Source organism: Coccinella septempunctata, chromosome 5 (genome assembly GCF_907165205.1).
Source record: "Coccinella septempunctata chromosome 5, icCocSept1.1, whole genome shotgun sequence".
Taxonomy (NCBI): domain Eukaryota; kingdom Metazoa; phylum Arthropoda; class Insecta; order Coleoptera; family Coccinellidae; genus Coccinella; species Coccinella septempunctata.
Genome location: NC_058193.1, coordinates 3741149 through 3761206, shown reverse-complemented (window position 1 = coordinate 3761206; position 20058 = coordinate 3741149). Strand labels below are relative to the sequence as shown.

General features: G+C 38.1%; 1 protein-coding gene across 1 annotated transcript; it reads right to left on the bottom strand.

The window, feature by feature from the left end:
• Window positions 1-5775: 5775 nt before the first annotated feature.
• LOC123313100 lies at window positions 5776-6405 on the bottom strand. The gene has a single exon (XM_044897819.1). It carries the CDS (start codon window positions 6403-6405, stop codon window positions 5776-5778), a length of 630 nt encoding a protein of 209 aa, XP_044753754.1.
• Between the last annotated feature and the right edge of the window lie 13653 nt (window positions 6406-20058).

Here is a 20058-nt window from a genome sequence, read left to right as displayed (position 1 = left end):
AAGCTTTCTCTTTTTTTCCCAGTTCTTAACTAACGCAGCTTGATGGCTAGCTGGAAAGCCGCAAAACTGCTCTGGCCCGGTCAAGGGGACCACCCCCCACTTCCCTGGCCAGGTGGTAGCCTGCCTCATTGCCGTGTATCCCGGAGTGACCAGGCACCCAAATAATATTTACCTGGTTTTTTTCTCCGAGTAAATTGACTAGCATTTTGCATTCCCAGACTAACTTTGACTTGATAAGTGGAGAGTCAAGTGCTAGTAGAGCTGCTCTGCTGTCAGAAACTATATATATTTCCTTTTTATGGTAATTGCGAGGACGCAATTACCCGTCACCGGGCGTCGCGGTTTTAGAAGATGCGCCTAGTTGCATTTTGATGATCCGGCTGTTCATCATGTTATAATATCATACTGGGTGCGACATTGTTTGACATACTTACCCTTCAAGAATAGTCATAAAAATTAGGATTGATATTGACAATATGATCGATTACGATTATTTTGTGAAATTTGAAACACGTGTATGATATTTTCTTGAATCGAAAAGGGAAAAATTCAGTATGCTAGTCGACCTATCCGGGCACATTCACAAAAAATTCGATTCACTGAATATGAATTCAGTGTATATACACTGTATAAACAACATAGTCAGATAATAGACTCATTAAACTGGTGAAAAGTGAAAAGCATTCAAAGTACATATATCATGTCAACACGCAAGTATATTCTGAAAAGAACAAAGCAATATGTTCCATTATCCGTTCACAAAAGTTTCCGACTTCGTCCTGTTTACATGACAGAAAGGATCCTCTATTTGCCGACTTTTTATTTGGCAGAATGTTTCCATTCCTTTCACGTCTTTGATCGGCGTGAATTGAAACCGCACATCGGTGGCATCAATTTCTTGTTTTTTATGTTGGGGTGACAATATTGATTCTACTTCAGTAGCTTCCCACAATGATTGAGCTGACTGTGATACAATGACACTTTAGAGGCATAATAAAGGTGATTTATTCTGTCCCACATCCTTCAACCAATTAAAAATTTCCATATTCATTCAATTTTGATTATTCACATCGAATAGATGAATGACGTAATGTTTCAAGAGGAAAACACACCTCGCGACTTTTCAGATGCGTTTAAAGTAAACTTACGTCCTTCTTCGATTTCCCTTACACAATTCCGGAACAAATTCAACTAGTTGATATTTCCAGAAGGTCTGATTATTTTTGAAAGAAATGCATGAAATGGATGAGGTAGCAAAACAATGTCCAATTTTGGTTTTTGTCTGTAAAAATTGTAAAAATAATTCTCTTTTTTGTTGTAATGTAATATGATTGGCTTTGCCCAATGAACCACAATTTTCATGAAATATCCTTCAAAGCCATTTATCAGTTAAATGTCTGTACAGGGTGAAAAATGTCATTGAAAATTGAATGTAGTATGATGCTCAAGTGAGCTCTTTTGATGATAAACATAATCTACACAAGTTTAAATTATAATAAGACAAAAAAATATAGTTTTAGAAAGTACCTATTAATGAAAAAAGCTTCATCTAATGCAAAATTTTTTGACATTAATGTTTGAATATATTTCAGATATGTGGACGCCACAGCTGACGCTGACAAGGCGCAATCTGAAAAACCAGTTTTAACAAAATTATCGCTTCATTGTTGATTTACAGGTGTTCAATTGATTCTGGTTTATCGATGTAAAGAAGTGACTTAATGTAACCTAACAAAGGAAAATAATTCAATGGGGTTAAATCACATGATCAAAATCAATATCAATTTGTGCTTCAGCAAAGATCCTTTCTTTAATTATCACCACAAAGCGAAAGGACACAACCGTAACACATATATAATATTATAAAATTATGATCATGTAAACGGCTCACTATTCGTTTTCGGCGTTGTTTTGTTTTTGTCTGAGGGGTATTGTCCTGTCCTTTATGTCGTTGTTTTGAACGTAAGGGAGTATTGGCTGTCTTGTCGTCTTCTTCTGTCAGGTGGTCTTCTCAATATTGGCATGTTTATGTGACTGAGATTCTTCGTGTCTTGCTTGTCATTTACAACAGTTTCGTTGTTAACTTGTATGTGAATCATTTCTAGTATTTCTTTTTGTTTCTGTTGGGGTTCGATACCCAAAATCTTTGTGTCCTCGTCATTGAAATTATGTTTTTTTGTTTTCTTGTGTTTGTTGAGTGATGTGGTTGCGTTTTTCGTATATTTATGTGCGTTTTGCCTGTCTTGTAGTCTTTGTGAACTCTGTCCTATGTATTCTTTGTCACAGTCTTTGCATGTTACACTGTATATGACATGTGATTTTGTAATTCTGGGTTTTGGTGCTTTCAACCTACTGAAAATATTTCCAACTTGATTGCATGACCTATGTACTATTTCTCGGTTGTATGGTTTTGCTATATTACTTATTTCTGTGACAGTCCCTATATAAATGGTAATTGTATGCGTTTTGTGACCTCTGTGGTTGTTTTTTTTTTCTGTTGTGTGTTGTAGAGTTGGTGTGTTTTTTGTCTTATGAGTTTCTTTATCACGTTCTCTGGGTAGTGATTGTCCATCAAGAGTTTTTCACCTCTGCTAATGTTTCCCCCTGGAGTATTGGCGACGTCAGCTCAATGCTCTGTCTATGTATCCTATGGCCGTGCTCTTCTTTTGTGAGTGATGGTGCCGGGAGTTGTAATCCAAAATGTGAATTGTATTCTGTTCTTTTCTGTACCATCGGGTCAATTAGCTCGTCATTTTTCCTTTTCAGTGTCATATCCAGGAAGTTTAAGCTGTTGTTGTCTTCTTCTTCGAGTGCGAATTGTAATAGTTCATGTACACTGTTGAAACGATTCAGGATGGTGTGTATTTCGGTTGGTGTTGTTATGATTAGACAGTCATCTACGTATTGTTTGTAGAATGTTGTCTCATGGTCTTCCATAATTTCGTCCTCTATCAATTCCATTACCAACTGTGCTATCGTGCCTGATATTGGTTACCCATCGCTACACCTTCAATCTATTTATAAAAGTATCCTGTATATCAGACAATAATTTTAAATTGTGCTTTTGAACACATTACATACACCACAAGATAAGATTTTCAAAATATCTTTATCTGCCTCAAAATGAGCGCCGCGTCTGGGGTGGGCCACCCGGTATATATACCTCATTTTAAAAAGTACATGCAGGTATTTGATGTACCTCAAGTTAATTGTTGACATATTCACCAACTACGTATTTTCTTTTGAAATTTTTTTCAGGGTATGTGTTAAGCATTTCAATGAGAACTGATTATGTTAATTGTGACGAGGCAGATTTTTCCCCGCCACGAAAAGGAAATTTCTTCACCTATACTTGTATAATAAGACCTATCAACCGAAATATTTTCGAAGAAAACCGTTATTTTATCATAGGGGGGTCTTTACCGATTGATAACATGTCATTGATTTCCACCGACGAGTCCCATATTTGTAGCGGAGACCATATAAGTCTTTTGTAACGGGTTTTCCTAGGTGTACTCGAGCGCCAGCTACTCTTTAAGGGAGAACAGCAAACCTACCCCGGTAGCTACCAGCCGGAGACAAGGTTCCTTGGTGTCTGGGGTGTTAGCGACGCCCAATGATAGTCAAAATCAACGTACACAACCTTTATTCGTCGACTCGTAAAAAAGGGAAACACAAATGGCACTATTATAAAATTCGCACAGTGACTCGAAATCAGTGAGTTTACAGGGCAAAACGGACGGAATGACACGGGATCCGATCTCAAAAGTTATACGGGGGTTAACGGACTTGTTCACTAGCCAGAACCTGAGACGTACACTTAACGGACAGATATCGGACTTCAGCCAGGTTAGGGGATGAAAAATTACAACACAGAGTCACGACGGCTCACCCTTAGGCTCGTTCGGCACTCCCTGGGTATCCACACCAGCAGAATGCCTCCCTTACCGTAGGGGTGAAGACAGGACCGAGGTAAAAAGACGGGAACTGAGGAAAGGGTGCGCCACCCTAAGTGTCCTCGGCACCCCCCGGGTATCCACACCAGCAGGGTACTTTAACGACAGTAGGGGTGGAACTAAGAAAGACGGGAAATTTCAGGAAAGGGTGAGCCACCCCAAAGTGCCTTCGGTACCCCCCGGGTATCCACACCAACAGGGTACGTTAATGACAGTAGGGGTGGAACTCAGACTCGGGTATAAGACGGATGCAGACGGAGACTGAAGTTTCCAAGCACGGTGAATAAGAAAAAAAAAAGAAAACTGGAATTATATTCGTTAAAAAAAACTAAAAGAAATCTTCTGATTAATATTGGCGGAAGGCACTAGTCGTAGGCAAGTTCTCTTTACAGGCGAAAAACTAAGTGACAGCAGGTTAACGTGAACACTCGGTGAATCAATCGTAAGTGAAGTGACCTGCGGAGGGACATCTGATTTTATACCCACAGGGGGGGTGCGGAAGTCAGATGTGCCCTGACAGTCGAAATTCGGTAAAATATGCGTCGATGAAGACGTCTTAATTTCGACTTATCTGTGCTAGCGAACAAAAAACTCGTTTATCTTCCAATTCAGTATGTTTTATACGGTGCGACATCGTTTTTAGGAAATGAAAACGGAATAAAAACGGTGCGGAATGTTTACAACTCCGAACGATGTCGGAATCCTGAATGTTTCCATTCCTTTCACGTCTTTGATCGGCGTGAATTGAAACCGCACATCGGTGGCATCAATTTCTTGTTTTTTATGTTGGGGTGACAATATTGATTCTACTTCAGTAGCTTCCCACAATGATTGAGCTGACTGTGATACAATGACACTTTAGAGGCATAATAAAGGTGATTTATTCTGTCCCACATCCTTCAACCAATTAAAAATTTCCATATTCATTCAATTTTGATTATTCACATCGAATAGATGAATGACGTAATGTTTCAAGAGGAAAACACACCTCGCGACTTTTCAGATGCGTTTAAAGTAAACTTACGTCCTTCTTCGATTTCCCTTACACAATTCCGGAACAAATTCAACTAGTTGATATTTCCAGAAGGTCTGATTATTTTTGAAAGAAATGCATGAAATGGATGAGGTAGCAAAACAATGTCCAATTTTGGTTTTTGTCTGTAAAAATTGTAAAAATAATTCTCTTTTTTGTTGTAATGTAATATGATTGGCTTTGCCCAATGAACCACAATTTTCATGAAATATCCTTCAAAGCCATTTATCAGTTAAATGTCTGTACAGGGTGAAAAATGTCATTGAAAATTGAATGTAGTATGATGCTCAAGTGAGCTCTTTTGATGATAAACATAATCTACACAAGTTTAAATTATAATAAGACAAAAAAATATAGTTTTAGAAAGTACCTATTAATGAAAAAAGCTTCATCTAATGCAAAATTTTTTGACATTAATGTTTGAATATATTTCAGATATGTGGACGCCACAGCTGACGCTGACAAGGCGCAATCTGAAAAACCAGTTTTAACAAAATTATCGCTTCATTGTTGATTTACAGGTGTTCAATTGATTCTGGTTTATCGATGTAAAGAAGTGACTTAATGTAACCTAACAAAGGAAAATAATTCAATGGGGTTAAATCACATGATCAAAATCAATATCAATTTGTGCTTCAGCAAAGATCCTTTCTTTAATTATCACCACAAAGCGAAAGGACACAACCGTAACACATATATAATATTATAAAATTATGATCATGTAAACGGCTCACTATTCGTTTTCGGCGTTGTTTTGTTTTTGTCTGAGGGGTATTGTCCTGTCCTTTATGTCGTTGTTTTGAACGTAAGGGAGTATTGGCTGTCTTGTCGTCTTCTTCTGTCAGGTGGTCTTCTCAATATTGGCATGTTTATGTGACTGAGATTCTTCGTGTCTTGCTTGTCATTTACAACAGTTTCGTTGTTAACTTGTATGTGAATCATTTCTAGTATTTCTTTTTGTTTCTGTTGGGGTTCGATACCCAAAATCTTTGTGTCCTCGTCATTGAAATTATGTTTTTTTGTTTTCTTGTGTTTGTTGAGTGATGTGGTTGCGTTTTTCGTATATTTATGTGCGTTTTGCCTGTCTTGTAGTCTTTGTGAACTCTGTCCTATGTATTCTTTGTCACAGTCTTTGCATGTTACACTGTATATGACATGTGATTTTGTAATTCTGGGTTTTGGTGCTTTCAACCTACTGAAAATATTTCCAACTTGATTGCATGACCTATGTACTATTTCTCGGTTGTATGGTTTTGCTATATTACTTATTTCTGTGACAGTCCCTATATAAATGGTAATTGTATGCGTTTTGTGACCTCTGTGGTTGTTTTTTTTTTTCTGTTGTGTGTTGTAGAGTTGGTGTGTTTTTTGTCTTATGAGTTTCTTTATCACGTTCTCTGGGTAGTGATTGTCCATCAAGAGTTTTTCACCTCTGCTAATGTTTCCCCCTGGAGTATTGGCGACGTCAGCTCAATGCTCTGTCTATGTATCCTATGGCCGTGCTCTTCTTTTGTGAGTGATGGTGCCGGGAGTTGTAATCCAAAATGTGAATTGTATTCTGTTCTTTTCTGTACCATCGGGTCAATTAGCTCGTCATTTTTCCTTTTCAGTGTCATATCCAGGAAGTTTAAGCTGTTGTTGTCTTCTTCTTCGAGTGCGAATTGTAATAGTTCATGTACACTGTTGAAACGATTCAGGATGGTGTGTATTTCGGTTGGTGTTGTTATGATTAGACAGTCATCTACGTATTGTTTGTAGAATGTTGTCTCATGGTCTTCCATAATTTCGTCCTCTATCAATTCCATTACCAACTGTGCTATCGTGCCTGATATTGGTTACCCATCGCTACACCTTCAATCTATTTATAAAAGTATCCTGTATATCAGACAATAATTTTAAATTGTGCTTTTGAACACATTACATACACCACAAGATAAGATTTTCAAAATATCTTTATCTGCCTCAAAATGAGCGCCGCGTCTGGGGTGGGCCACCCGGTATATATACCTCATTTTAAAAAGTACATGCAGGTATTTGATGTACCTCAAGTTAATTGTTGACATATTCACCAACTACGTATTTTCTTTTGAAATTTTTTTCAGGGTATGTGTTAAGCATTTCAATGAGAACTGATTATGTTAATTGTGACGAGGCAGATTTTTCCCCGCCACGAAAAGGAAATTTCTTCACCTATACTTGTATAATAAGACCTATCAACCGAAATATTTTCGAAGAAAACCGTTATTTTATCATAGGGGGGTCTTTACCGATTGATAACATGTCATTGATTTCCACCGACGAGTCCCATATTTGTAGCGGAGACCATATAAGTCTTTTGTAACGGGTTTTCCTAGGTGTACTCGAGCGCCAGCTACTCTTTAAGGGAGAACAGCAAACCTACCCCGGTAGCTACCAGCCGGAGACAAGGTTCCTTGGTGTCTGGGGTGTTAGCGACGCCCAATGATAGTCAAAATCAACGTACACAACCTTTATTCGTCGACTCGTAAAAAAGGGAAACACAAATGGCACTATTATAAAATTCGCACAGTGACTCGAAATCAGTGAGTTTACAGGGCAAAACGGACGGAATGACACGGGATCCGATCTCAAAAGTTATACGGGGGTTAACGGACTTGTTCACTAGCCAGAACCTGAGACGTACACTTAACGGACAGATATCGGACTTCAGCCAGGTTAGGGGATGAAAAATTACAACACAGAGTCACGACGGCTCACCCTTAGGCTCGTTCGGCACTCCCTGGGTATCCACACCAGCAGAATGCCTCCCTTACCGTAGGGGTGAAGACAGGACCGAGGTAAAAAGACGGGAACTGAGGAAAGGGTGCGCCACCCTAAGTGTCCTCGGCACCCCCCGGGTATCCACACCAGCAGGGTACTTTAACGACAGTAGGGGTGGAACTAAGAAAGACGGGAAATTTCAGGAAAGGGTGAGCCACCCCAAAGTGCCTTCGGTACCCCCCGGGTATCCACACCAACAGGGTACGTTAATGACAGTAGGGGTGGAACTCAGACTCGGGTATAAGACGGATGCAGACGGAGACTGAAGTTTCCAAGCACGGTGAATAAGAAAAAAAAAAGAAAACTGGAATTATATTCGTTAAAAAAAACTAAAAGAAATCTTCTGATTAATATTGGCGGAAGGCACTAGTCGTAGGCAAGTTCTCTTTACAGGCGAAAAACTAAGTGACAGCAGGTTAACGTGAACACTCGGTGAATCAATCGTAAGTGAAGTGACCTGCGGAGGGACATCTGATTTTATACCCACAGGGGGGGTGCGGAAGTCAGATGTGCCCTGACAGTCGAAATTCGGTAAAATATGCGTCGATGAAGACGTCTTAATTTCGACTTATCTGTGCTAGCGAACAAAAAACTCGTTTATCTTCCAATTCAGTATGTTTTATACGGTGCGACATCGTTTTTAGGAAATGAAAACGGAATAAAAACGGTGCGGAATGTTTACAACTCCGAACGATGTCGGAATCCTGAATTGGAAATTTGAAAAGATTTCTCGGAAAATTAATTCAAAACAAAATTACTTAAAAATGAAAACTAAAATAATTATTCTTAAATGAGGGGGTAGGTTTGAAAACTACCTTCTCGTTACACTTTTGTTTTCAGAATTCATATATTTTAAAATTCTTTCCGTTCAACCGTACATTTTTTGAGTCGAGAAAGGTCTTTCAACTTGTTTCGTTCTTCCTTCTCTTGATTGACCGGGCAATTTGAGTGCAGCCAATGGGGAAATGAGTTATCGATAGTGGGGACAGTTTTCCAGAGGATTGGTACTTCTTCGAGCCCTGCGCTGAAGGTCAAGAGCGAGGTCAGTGGAGATCGAGCTGCCGAGAAAAGTGAGTAAGGTGTTACTGCCGTGAGTTGGAAATTACACCAAGAAGTTTGTAAGTTTAAGGCAAGTCACTTGTAGCATTATTATCCCTTACGTAGTGCATACCTGAGGGCTATTTTCCGCAGTCTTAGTCCGTTGGACTAGCTGAGAATACTTACCTACCGTTTAAACTTGATTTAGTGATGGTAGACTGTGTAGAGTGCCGGCTTCCGCGTCCGTTCGACCGCCGTTGGGTCCCAGGAGGACTTCTACCGTACTTTTGGTGCTTATTTTGTTAATATATTGCCGACTTCCGACCGATCAAGTTACAGATTGACAGCTCCTTCCGACCTGCTGTCTGACTGGCAGCCATTTTGAGGACCACAGAGAGAGAGAGAGAGAGAGAGAGAGAGAGACAGCACTGCAATTGGACTGAGACCAGCCACGGTACCGATATCTGCCGACAGAGAGCAAGAGAGAGAGAGAGACAGGGTGCACTGCCATTCGATTGAGACCAGCTACTGTACCGATTTCCGCCGACAGAGGGAGTGACTTGCCAGGATTTCAAAATTTAACCGTAAATACTGTCTATTTCCACCGTACACCTCTTGAGTGACCGTACAAAATTTAACCGTATTTATCGTCTATTGCAACCTTATTTTTCCTGGAGAGACCGTATTTCATCAACCGCCCCCGCAGCGACCAGGCCGCCGGTTGACATCAACATTTGTTATTACTTGTACATTTCTGTATATAATTTAATCCAGTAGGAATAAAGGACTGAACGTTCATTTTGTTGCCAGTTATTTTCGCCAGTAAGGGACAGTTCCCTAAATCAGTTAGAGCAAGATTTTCGTCAGAAGAGGTAGGTACTCTTTATGAACGATTAAAAACCGTCAGAAAGCAGAGACCAAGAAGACGCTACCACCCTAGTTTTCACTGCTACCGTTCTCCACTGATCATTCAAGTCTACCCGGGCTCTCTAATTTTTGGAGATTCTGTGAGAGACGTGGGGTTTTCCTGATTGCCCCACTGGCGCCCGAGCAAAGGTAAGAAGCGTCCAGGGTGAGAGAAAAAACCCATCACATAAGAGATAAGTTAACAAGGAGCACATGTAATATTGGAAAATTATTTTATATATCCAGCCTTTCTGAATAATTGAAAATTGAAATAATAGATTGGTTTTTTGCACATTTCTGACAACTTTGAAAGTGCTTCTTGAAATATCATATTTACTAAATGTATCACGAAAAACTGAATTGCTTTCCACTATAGTACTTGTTCATCTATTAGACATAGTTTATGCTTATACGGTTTCCTGACATATTTCCGGAAAGTTCCTCTTTACTCTATGTCTTTCCTAAATCATGATATTCAAGTAAACTTTTATATTGTCAGGCAGTTTTCGTTGTCCTACTGCATTCATTTCCACAGGTATATTTAGGTCAGATAATAGCGACATTTTTTCTTCCTTTCATTCAGCTCATATGCCTTCAGTACTGAACTTATAGGGAGAATATGTTGTTTATATCGAATTTGATTTGAATTCCTACTAGGGAAGAATGCTTTTACTGCCTATAATGCAGTTTCTGCATTATCATTTAGAATAAATAAATATTTTTCAAATAATAGCCAAAGAATAGAAATAGAAAAATTCACAATTCGATTCGCTGTCTAATGACAATGACAGATGACTCAACCATCAGCGATATTCTATTTTTGCGACAACAAAATTAATGACGTCACGCTTAAAGACGCTTTAAGACATTGATTAAGACGCTTAATCGCCAAAATATGGCTTATATTACCTCTTTTCGCTTAAGACGACACAAGCGCTCTCCGGAGATTGCCAGGTTTCGCTTAAAGCGTCATGACTTATTCGCTCGAATAGCACCGCTTAAAGACGCTTCACGCGTCCTTATCGCGAAAATATGGCTTTAATACCCTTGGTGATCAATTTCCTTCGTATGCGACCGTGAAAAATTGGACTACAAGCTACAAAAGAGGTAAATTTTCCATTGGAGATAATGACCGATCTGGAAGGCCAGTCAGTCCCCGAAAATATCGATGCAGTTCTTGACATGATTTTATCAGACCGTCGCGTCGGCGTCGTCGAATTGGGCTAAAACGGATATCTGAAGTACCAAATATTTCATACGAACGCGTTCATCATAGAGTTCACGTCAATTTGGACTTGAGAAAAATTGCTGCAAAATGGATCCCCAAATGTTTGAATGATGACCAAAAGCGTGCAAAGGTAGAAGCCTCGCGTTCGATCTGTGTTCGATTTGAAAACGACGTAGACTTCTTAAACCAATCTTTTACAATGAATGAGACTTGGGTAGATTTCTACGACTCAGAAACGAAGCAACAATAGATGGGATGGCGACACTCTGGTTCTCCAAGACCTAAGAAGTTTCGTATCCGAAAATCTGCTAAAAAAGTTCTTGCTTCAGTTTTTTGGGATTGCCATGGGGTAATCATGATCGATTTTTTGGATAAGGGTAGAACAATAACCAGAGATTTCTATTCGATACTACTGACCACTCTACGGTAAAAAATCAAAGAAAAAAGACGCGGAAAGCTATCCAAAGGTGTTTTGTTTTTGGAAATCTCATGTTGCCATGCAAAGAATTCGTGGTTTAGGGTTTGAATTACTAGAACACACCCCTTATTCACCAGATTTGGCTCTATCCGAATATCATCTCTTTTCTCAACTGAAAACAAGTTTTAAATGTCGTAAATTTTCATCCCACCAGGAGGTAATGAAAGCTGTGCAGGTCTGGCTTGCAGAGCAGAAAGAAACACTTATAGTGGTTCCACGAACTTCTTCCACTTCGTTTCTTGTTTGAACTGCAGTTCGAGGCCTATTGCGGAGTGTTTGCAATGTGATAAATCGGTCATCTATGGCCGTGACAGAGCGTTTTCTGCCTTGATCACGACTCCCCACATACTTTCCAGTTTGCCTCCATCGCATAACACTACGATGGATCGTCGATTTCGATTCCACAAACATGTTGACAACATCGTTATAAGATCGACCATTTTGCTACTGTCCTAGCGATTTCAGTGGGTGCTAAATCACTCATTATTTACAGTTTCGCAATCAAAGTTATGATAGTAAACAAAAACCAACTGAACTCAAACAATTACTTACGGAAATACTAGGAATTTCTACTTGGAGAATATATGCATTTCGAATGTAATGTATCAATCGACAGATATTTTCGCTTTGATCTGGCTTTGACGTTGACTAAATTGATAAAAATGTGCAAAATCAATGAATATTGTGTAAGAATGGCATAGCTTCTAGACCTAGGCAACACAAAAACCAAATTAAGCAAAAAACCTTTCTTTTACGAAAGTATATCTCCGTTCCTTTAAATTTGCGGGTGTGTGTCGTTACTAACGATGTTCTATTGGAAGCGAAAAGAAACTGGACAATTTTCGAAAATGTGGGTGCTAACTTCGCATTTGTGGGCGTCTTTGTCTCATTATCAGTTAGGATACCGACAAAATTTCTTGTGTTACAAATAGTACAGTAATGATGGACTTCTCATCGAAAAATAGAACAGTCGGTGCCCGTGAAGTTAGCCCCCAGCGGAATGCGGTATTTTTTACCACTATATTTTAGGTACAAACGAAAATTTTCGTGTTAAAAATAGTTATTAACGAATGCAAAAAAAATTATCTTCATTTTCGACTACTGTATGTGCGTGCCAACTTCACGGATCCGTGTATTCCTTCGGACGATTCAATTGCAAAAATGTGGCCACCTTTCTTGGAACACTTCCTATACTATGTATTCTCATCACAGCTCTGAAGCATTTTCCAGATTGAAATTTGAAAAAAAAATGTTTTTCAACGAAATTGTTTGGTCTCAACGCAATGTATCTTCGATAAACATTTAGATTATTCTTCCCAATAACTGTGAATGTTCGAACTCTTCTCAGAATTATTGACTATTATAATATTTCCCTTGTCCTCGATATCTGTAGTTTGCATTTTCACCATTCCGTCACATCTGGAGGCAACAGCTACTCCGAATAATAAAACAACGTGAAACAACCTTAGAATATAAATTCATGGAATGGACATTGACGTGCTATGAATGTTCTGTTGTGGTACAAACATTGGATGCCTCTCTGTCTGGCGCGACACTAAGACAGTGACGTAAAATAAATAAATTTTTATAGCTCCTTTTTGTACGGAAAATTGACCTGACAATGATGTCAGATTCAACACTCTCAATTGTGATTGGCGTCACTAAGCAACTATCTCACTCCAGTCCTTGGACAACAACAAATGTTTATTTTTCATTACTTGTATCTATGTTCCAAGGAAACAACCACGTAATCAAAATACGAAATTGAAATTATTTGAAATATGATAGTTACCTTTATTCCTAAATATGAATCATACGATGCTCCGAACTTTTCCTTAGAGCAGACTCTTGATTATTTGCAAGATACCCTTCATTAGATTTTGTCAAGAATGCGCGCAACTTCGGATATTTACCAATATTTTTTCATGTTTTATCATTGATTATGCGGCCCACAAAGTAAAAAAATTTCCATTTTTCTTCTCTAGCTATTGAGTTGAAATATCTGCAAGTTAGACGAACCACCCTCTCTTGAGGGGGAAAAAGGGGGTGAAGTTTCTCACTCTCTTGAGCTCGAAACCCACTAAAAACCCTTAACTGCTTCTCGAATTTTGGTTCCGGGCATTTGCCGTTCATCTCTTAGTCAGATTTCTTCTCGCACACTATCGTGCTGGGATTTATGTGTTTATCCTCTATTGGATTAACACTTTATTGAATTTTTCAATGAGTTTCTGTTGTTATTTAATCTCTTTTTAAATGATTTCTTGGTCTCCCTCAGTAAATTCGCATTTTCCTTTTGTCTTCCTCTGGGTCGTAGTCCACTAGTTTCCTGAGTTCTTGATTCGGATGGTTTTTCGCTGTTTCGAATAATTTCTCTGCTTTTCTGTTCATTTCATTTTAGGTCCCTATAAATCTGTCTATTCCTGACAAACCAAGGTGCATCTATTGCACATCGAAGCAGCTTGTTTTCAGTGGCCTGAATTCTTTCGATATGGCTCTATGCCGCGAAACCCCAGGCAACTGATCCATAAGTCAGTTGAGGCCTAGCAACGGCTTTGATTATCTTCAATTTTGTCTCTTTCGACATGTGGCTTCTTCTTCCTATCAGAGGGTAGAGACTATTCATCGCTGCTTTCGTTTTGTTGATTGCTTGTTTGATATGACTTTTCCAAAAAAGTCCTTTGTCAAGCGTTATTCCTAAATATTTGGCTTCATTTTTCCCGTCGATTTCTTCGCCGTCAACTTCTAGTTTCGTTGTGGGTCGCAGTCTTCTCTTCTGTAGTTATATTGCTTGGCTCTTTTGTCCATTGAGCTTGATTTTCCACTTTATGCACCAGTCATTTGTTTCGTCAATCGTTTCTTGTAGAACTCGTTCTATTACTTCTGGGTTGCGGTGTCGAGTTGGTATGCCTGTGTCGTCAGCATATAACGTTAGCATGGTTCTTGGATTTTTCGGAATATCGTGGATGTATGTTGTACAGAAGTGGCCCAAGTACTGATCCTTGGGGTACTCCAGCCTCTATATCTCTCATTGAGGAGCATTCTCCTCCCATTTTCACGTAAAATCTTCTATTTTTGAGATAATTCCTGATCAACTTGCATATTTTGATCGAATATCCAGCACTTCTCATCTTATATATTAATCCTTCATGCCATACTCTGTCGAATGCTCTGGCGACCTCTAGTGAAACAAGACCTGTAGCTTGTTTATTTTGGAATCCCTCTGTAATGTATTCTGTGAGCCTTAAAAATGGTTGCTCTGTTGAATGCTCTTTTCTGAATCCGAACTGTTCTGGTGGTATTAGTTCCAGATTTTCGGTTTCCTCGTTTAGCCTCGTGGCGATAATTCTTTCTACTACTTTTCCTAACGCCGACAGTAGACTTATCGGTCTGTAGTTTTGTGGGAACTTCTTCTCTTTGAATGGTTTATTGGATATTATGACTTCCGCTGTTTTCCATTTTTCTGGGTAGTGTTCTGTCCTCATAATTCCATTAGCGATATTTGTTAGAGCGGCTATACCTTCTCTAGGTTATCTCTCTAACATAACATTCGTTATTTTATCGCTTCCGGAAGCTTTCCCCTTCTTCAAACTTCTAATTATTCCGCTTATTTCATTTGGCGATGTTGGCTTGTCTATTTCAGCAGTCGCCGGTAATTCATCCATTTCTTCATCATTTTCTTCAACCAGTTCTACCAAATCTTCATTATCGTCGTCTATCCTGTAATATTCTCTCGATTCTCGTTCGATCGAGTCCGCCAATGCATCTGCCTTATCAGTATTGGTATACGCCATTCCCCTTTCTCCGTGTAGGGGTGGAATTTTATTATTTTCTCCTCGTAGGTTTTTTTGCATTCTCAATGCAGAATGATCGATTGTATTCAGTTCTTGAACCTTTTTGTTCCATCTACTTGTTCTTAGATTTTTCAGGGCATTTTTCAGAACTTGGCTATTGCGGTTGAGGTTCCTTCTATTCAGATCATTTTTATTCATCCGATATATTCTTCTGAGTCTTCGATTTTTTCGTATAAGATCTTTCACTTCTTTAGGCGTACCGCCATGCGGATGACTTGGTGCTGGTCTCTTCACTATTCTCGTGCTTTTTTCGTAAGCTTTCAATATAATCTCTTCCAGATTATCAACCGCACATTCCAGATCCTCTGGATTGCTTATTGTTGGAATTTCTGTTATTTCCGATTGAATTAAATGGTTATATTTAGCCCAATTGGTATATTTTCTTATTTCCATCAGTTTTTCTCTTGGTTCTTCTCCAATTGTCAATTCCACGGGATTGTGGTTTGAGGTTCCATCTTCCAAAGTTTCAATCGAGAATTCTTGAGTTATATTTTTCAATATCGCGATATCTATTACATCTGGTATTCCTATACCAAAAGCAAGATATGTCGGTAACTCTGGTCCAATGGCATTTTGTTTTTGGGAGAAATCTTTGAGTTTTTTGCCATTTCTATTCTCTGCTCTGCTGTTCCATAATGGGGATTTACAGTTGAAATCCCCGATGCAGATTTTCGGGTTCGTTCCTTTCAACATGCTGTTTATCTCTTCTTCCAATACATTGTTTTGTGGTGGCTTGTATGTTGAGGTAATTTTGACTCTTTGACGATTTAATTCGGCAACAATCGTCACTGTTTCTGTTTCTCCTTGTGTTTCGTCGGATCTACTTTTGAAGTAGTGTTTCAGGTCTGTTCTCAATAATATTGCTACTCCTCCTCCGGTATTTGTAGTTCTGTCACATCTATATGTTTCATAATTCATGAAATTCAGTCGTCTGTTCCGGTTTATTCTTGTTTCCTGTTGGGCTATAATATGAGGTTGTCTCTGATATTATTTCTTCTATCTCGGCTTTCCGAGTGTTGATCCCGTTTATGTTCCACGAGATTATCTTGAGAGATTTCTTCCTAATATTCGTAAAGTCCATTTATTCAGTTTACTGAATAATGCTTGGAGTTTTTTCTCCATTTCTCTTCCAAATTTCAACACTATCTTGTTGAACATTTTTTCCATGAAGATATCTAGATTATCGGCTGGTTCAGATATTTTTCTCTTCTCTGGTTGACTATTTACAGTCGGTTTTAATTGAGTCTTCTTTTGTTCCTCTTTCATTGCATAGGCTTAAAAGTTTCTTTCTTCTTTTCCTGTTCTGCAGGTTTGGTTTTTATAGTTTTCTGAAATTTCCGTGCAAGTATTGCTTTATTCGACGGCTTTTTCTGTTCTGTCTGTTTTGGCCGGCTCTCTTCTTTTTGGTGACCAGCTTAAATTCGCTACATCCCTTGTAGCTTGCTGGATGGCCTTCACCACATACAATACAATACAATACAATAAAATATCCTCTTTATTTCATAGTATGTAACCATACAGCATAGATACATAAGAGAAACAGTGTCAAGTGTCATGCGCATAGTTAAACCAAAAAATCAGACAAAGAATATGGTTCCAATTCTATTACAAAATCTCTTTTTTCCTTGAACAGTTTGAAATTATTCAATCTCTTCATGTCATTAGGTAATCTATTAAAAATCTTAATACACATATAAGAGGGATGTTTTTCGGTTAACGATAATCTATGTATGGGATAATGTAAATTTAACGATCTTATAGGGTAGTGACTTCTAGTCGTGTGGGCTGAGAAAATCTCCCTATTTTTGAAAAAGAAAATTAAGCACTCCACTAAATATATACCATATATTGTAAGCAATCTGTTTTTTCTAAATACCCCTCTGCATGATTGATTAAATTTCATTTTGAACATCTATCTTATAATCCTTTTTTGCACAATGAACAGTCTTTCTACTTCACAGCATGATCCCCAAAAAATGACGCCATAGCGAAGCAAGGATTCAAAATTCGCGAAATATACTATTTTCAAGTTCTGAACACTCAAATACTCTGAAAGAGTCCTGCGACCATATCCAACCCTGCAGAGCTTTGACTCCAAGTGATCTATTTGATAAGACCACCTCAGATGCCCATCCAGAAATACACCCAGAAACTTGACAGCATCCTTAATTTCCACCTCATTTCTATCGACGCAAAGACCACCTTGTCTAGCTTTATTCGATCTGCTAGTGCTGAACAAAACAGCTGATGTCTTACTGTGATTCATTACTAGCTTGTTCTTTTCAAACCACATTTTTATTTGTTGAAATATAAATTCCAATTTAGATTCTATATCCTCAAAATCTACACCACTAACTATCACGTTAGTGTCATCAACAAATAATAATAATAATAATAATAATAATAATAATATAGTTTATTCTGTGAAATACAGGTATAAACAGTAATCACGGAGGCGTGAGCCTGTACATGATTTGAGTAAGATACATGCATAATAAGAATAGCCAATATTCAAACTTAACATAAATTTCAATGTGACGAAGAATAAAGTTACATTTAGGATCTAACACAAATACAAGCAGAAATAGAACATTATGACGGAATGCATCGTGATCAAAAGATGTTTATTCAAGTGATAGTTGGAGTCATGCTCATGTGGAGGTTTTTGAACTAGGTATGGGCAAAAGATAAACCGTGGATTGAATCTGGTGGTGTCAATAAACTAGAAAAATTCTTTATAGGGGGTTAATAACAGAATTGAAATATCTTCTTCCTTTTTCAATCACCCAGCTCCTCAATTTATTTTTTCGTGTTTTGGGATTTATTATCATTTTTAACTGCAGCGTAAAGACGTGGGGCCAGGTAAGAGAAACTTCTTTGGCCAATGCGTTTTTCAGCTCTTGGTGTGAAATACTGATTGATCTTATTTCTTGTCTCATAAGTATATTCTGTTGTTCGAATCTTAATTTTTCTTGAACTTATATCGGATAATATCTTCATCACGAACAGCTGATGAGGATTAATAATTTTGGAGATTTCATACAAATCATCCGATGGAAATGATAGAGGTTTTCCGTAGATTACACGAAGCAACCATTTCTGAATTATTTCAACTCTCCTCAGGTGGCAATTATAGGCTCCACCCCATCCGATTATTCCATACATCATCTGAGACTGACATAAGGCTATATATAACGTCTTCAAATTTGCAACGCTAAGGTAATTTTTCAGGTATTTAAATTTCGAGAGTAGACGCCTTAGTTTTCCCACCAAAATGTCTATGTGCTTATTCCATCTCAGGTGTCTGTCGATCGTAACTCCAAGATATTTTATAAAATCCGCTTCAGGAATGGATGTACACCTGTCAATTACAAGATTTCCCATATGTGGAAGACCTGATTCGTAGGATGAAAACGGTAAATACATTGTTTTTTCAATATTCATGGAAAGTTTATTTTGTTCGAACCATTTTTTCACTTCAAAAAGGTCTTTTTCAGTCATTTCTTTGAGTTTTTCCCACGTATCATCTTCATATACTATTACGGTGTCGTCCGCAAAGCTAATGGCTTCTCCTTTATGTCTCATTAAAAGTAAGTTGTTCAAATATATAAGAAATAATATTGGTCCCAATACCGTTCCCTGGGGTACTCCATACGTGACAATCTTTGGTGTGCTTATTTGTTCGCCTATTCTTACACTCTGTGTCCTATTTGTTAAATAGCTTTTCATTAACTTGTAGGTTAACCAGTTCAGGATCTCCTCATTCAAATCGCAAATATGAATCAGGAAAATTAAAAATAAAAGTGGACCCAGGACACTGCCCTGAGGAACCCCATAATCTGACTGAACTATGTCAGATCTCACTTCTCTGCCATTTCTAACGATAGAGACCCGTTGTGATCGTCCAGAAAGATAAGAGGCAATTCACTTCTTCGCATTGCCCCTGACTCCCAATCTTTCCAGCTTCTCCAATAAGAACGGCCTGAATAAGCAATCATATGCGCTCGCCAGATCTATAAACAGACCGAGACCAAGCTTATCTTCCTCAATTATCTTCAATACCCTCTCTGTAAATTGATACAACGCGGTCTGAACTGAACGTCCCTCCAAAAAACCATGCTGGGAAGCGTTAAAGACCTTACAATCGTTCAAGAACTTCAATACTCTATTACACATAACATGCTCAAAAATTTTTGAGAAACTGGACAAAATACTTATTGGTCTATAACTCTCAAAAGAATCTATGTCTCCTTTTTTGTATATAGGCTTTATTAATGCTAATTTCAAATGATTAGGAAATATTCCATGTTTTAATGAGTTATTAATTATTTGTGAAATGACTACTTTTATCTCATGTACACATTTTTTCATTATATTAACAGGGATTTCATCATCACCACAACAGTTTTTGTTTTTAATTTTGGTTGAAATTATTTGTTCTATTTCATTAGGAGTTGTTGGTTCCAGATTCATGGCTATTGAGGTCATAGGCAATTTGCATGAGAAAGGCACATGATTCAAAACGTTCATCAAGTTTGGAACTTTTTTTATGAGAAATTTATTATATTCCTCAGCAACATATTTGGGACCTTCGTTAACAAAAGATTCGGTTCTAGTTTTTTTACCTATTATATCATTGCAGATAGACCACATTGATTTATTTTTATTATCTGAGAGTTGAATTTTCTCATTGTAATAATCGGCTCTAGCCGCTTTAAGAAGTTTATCATAATTAATTTTTTCCTGTTTGTATGCGTTATTAAAGGAAC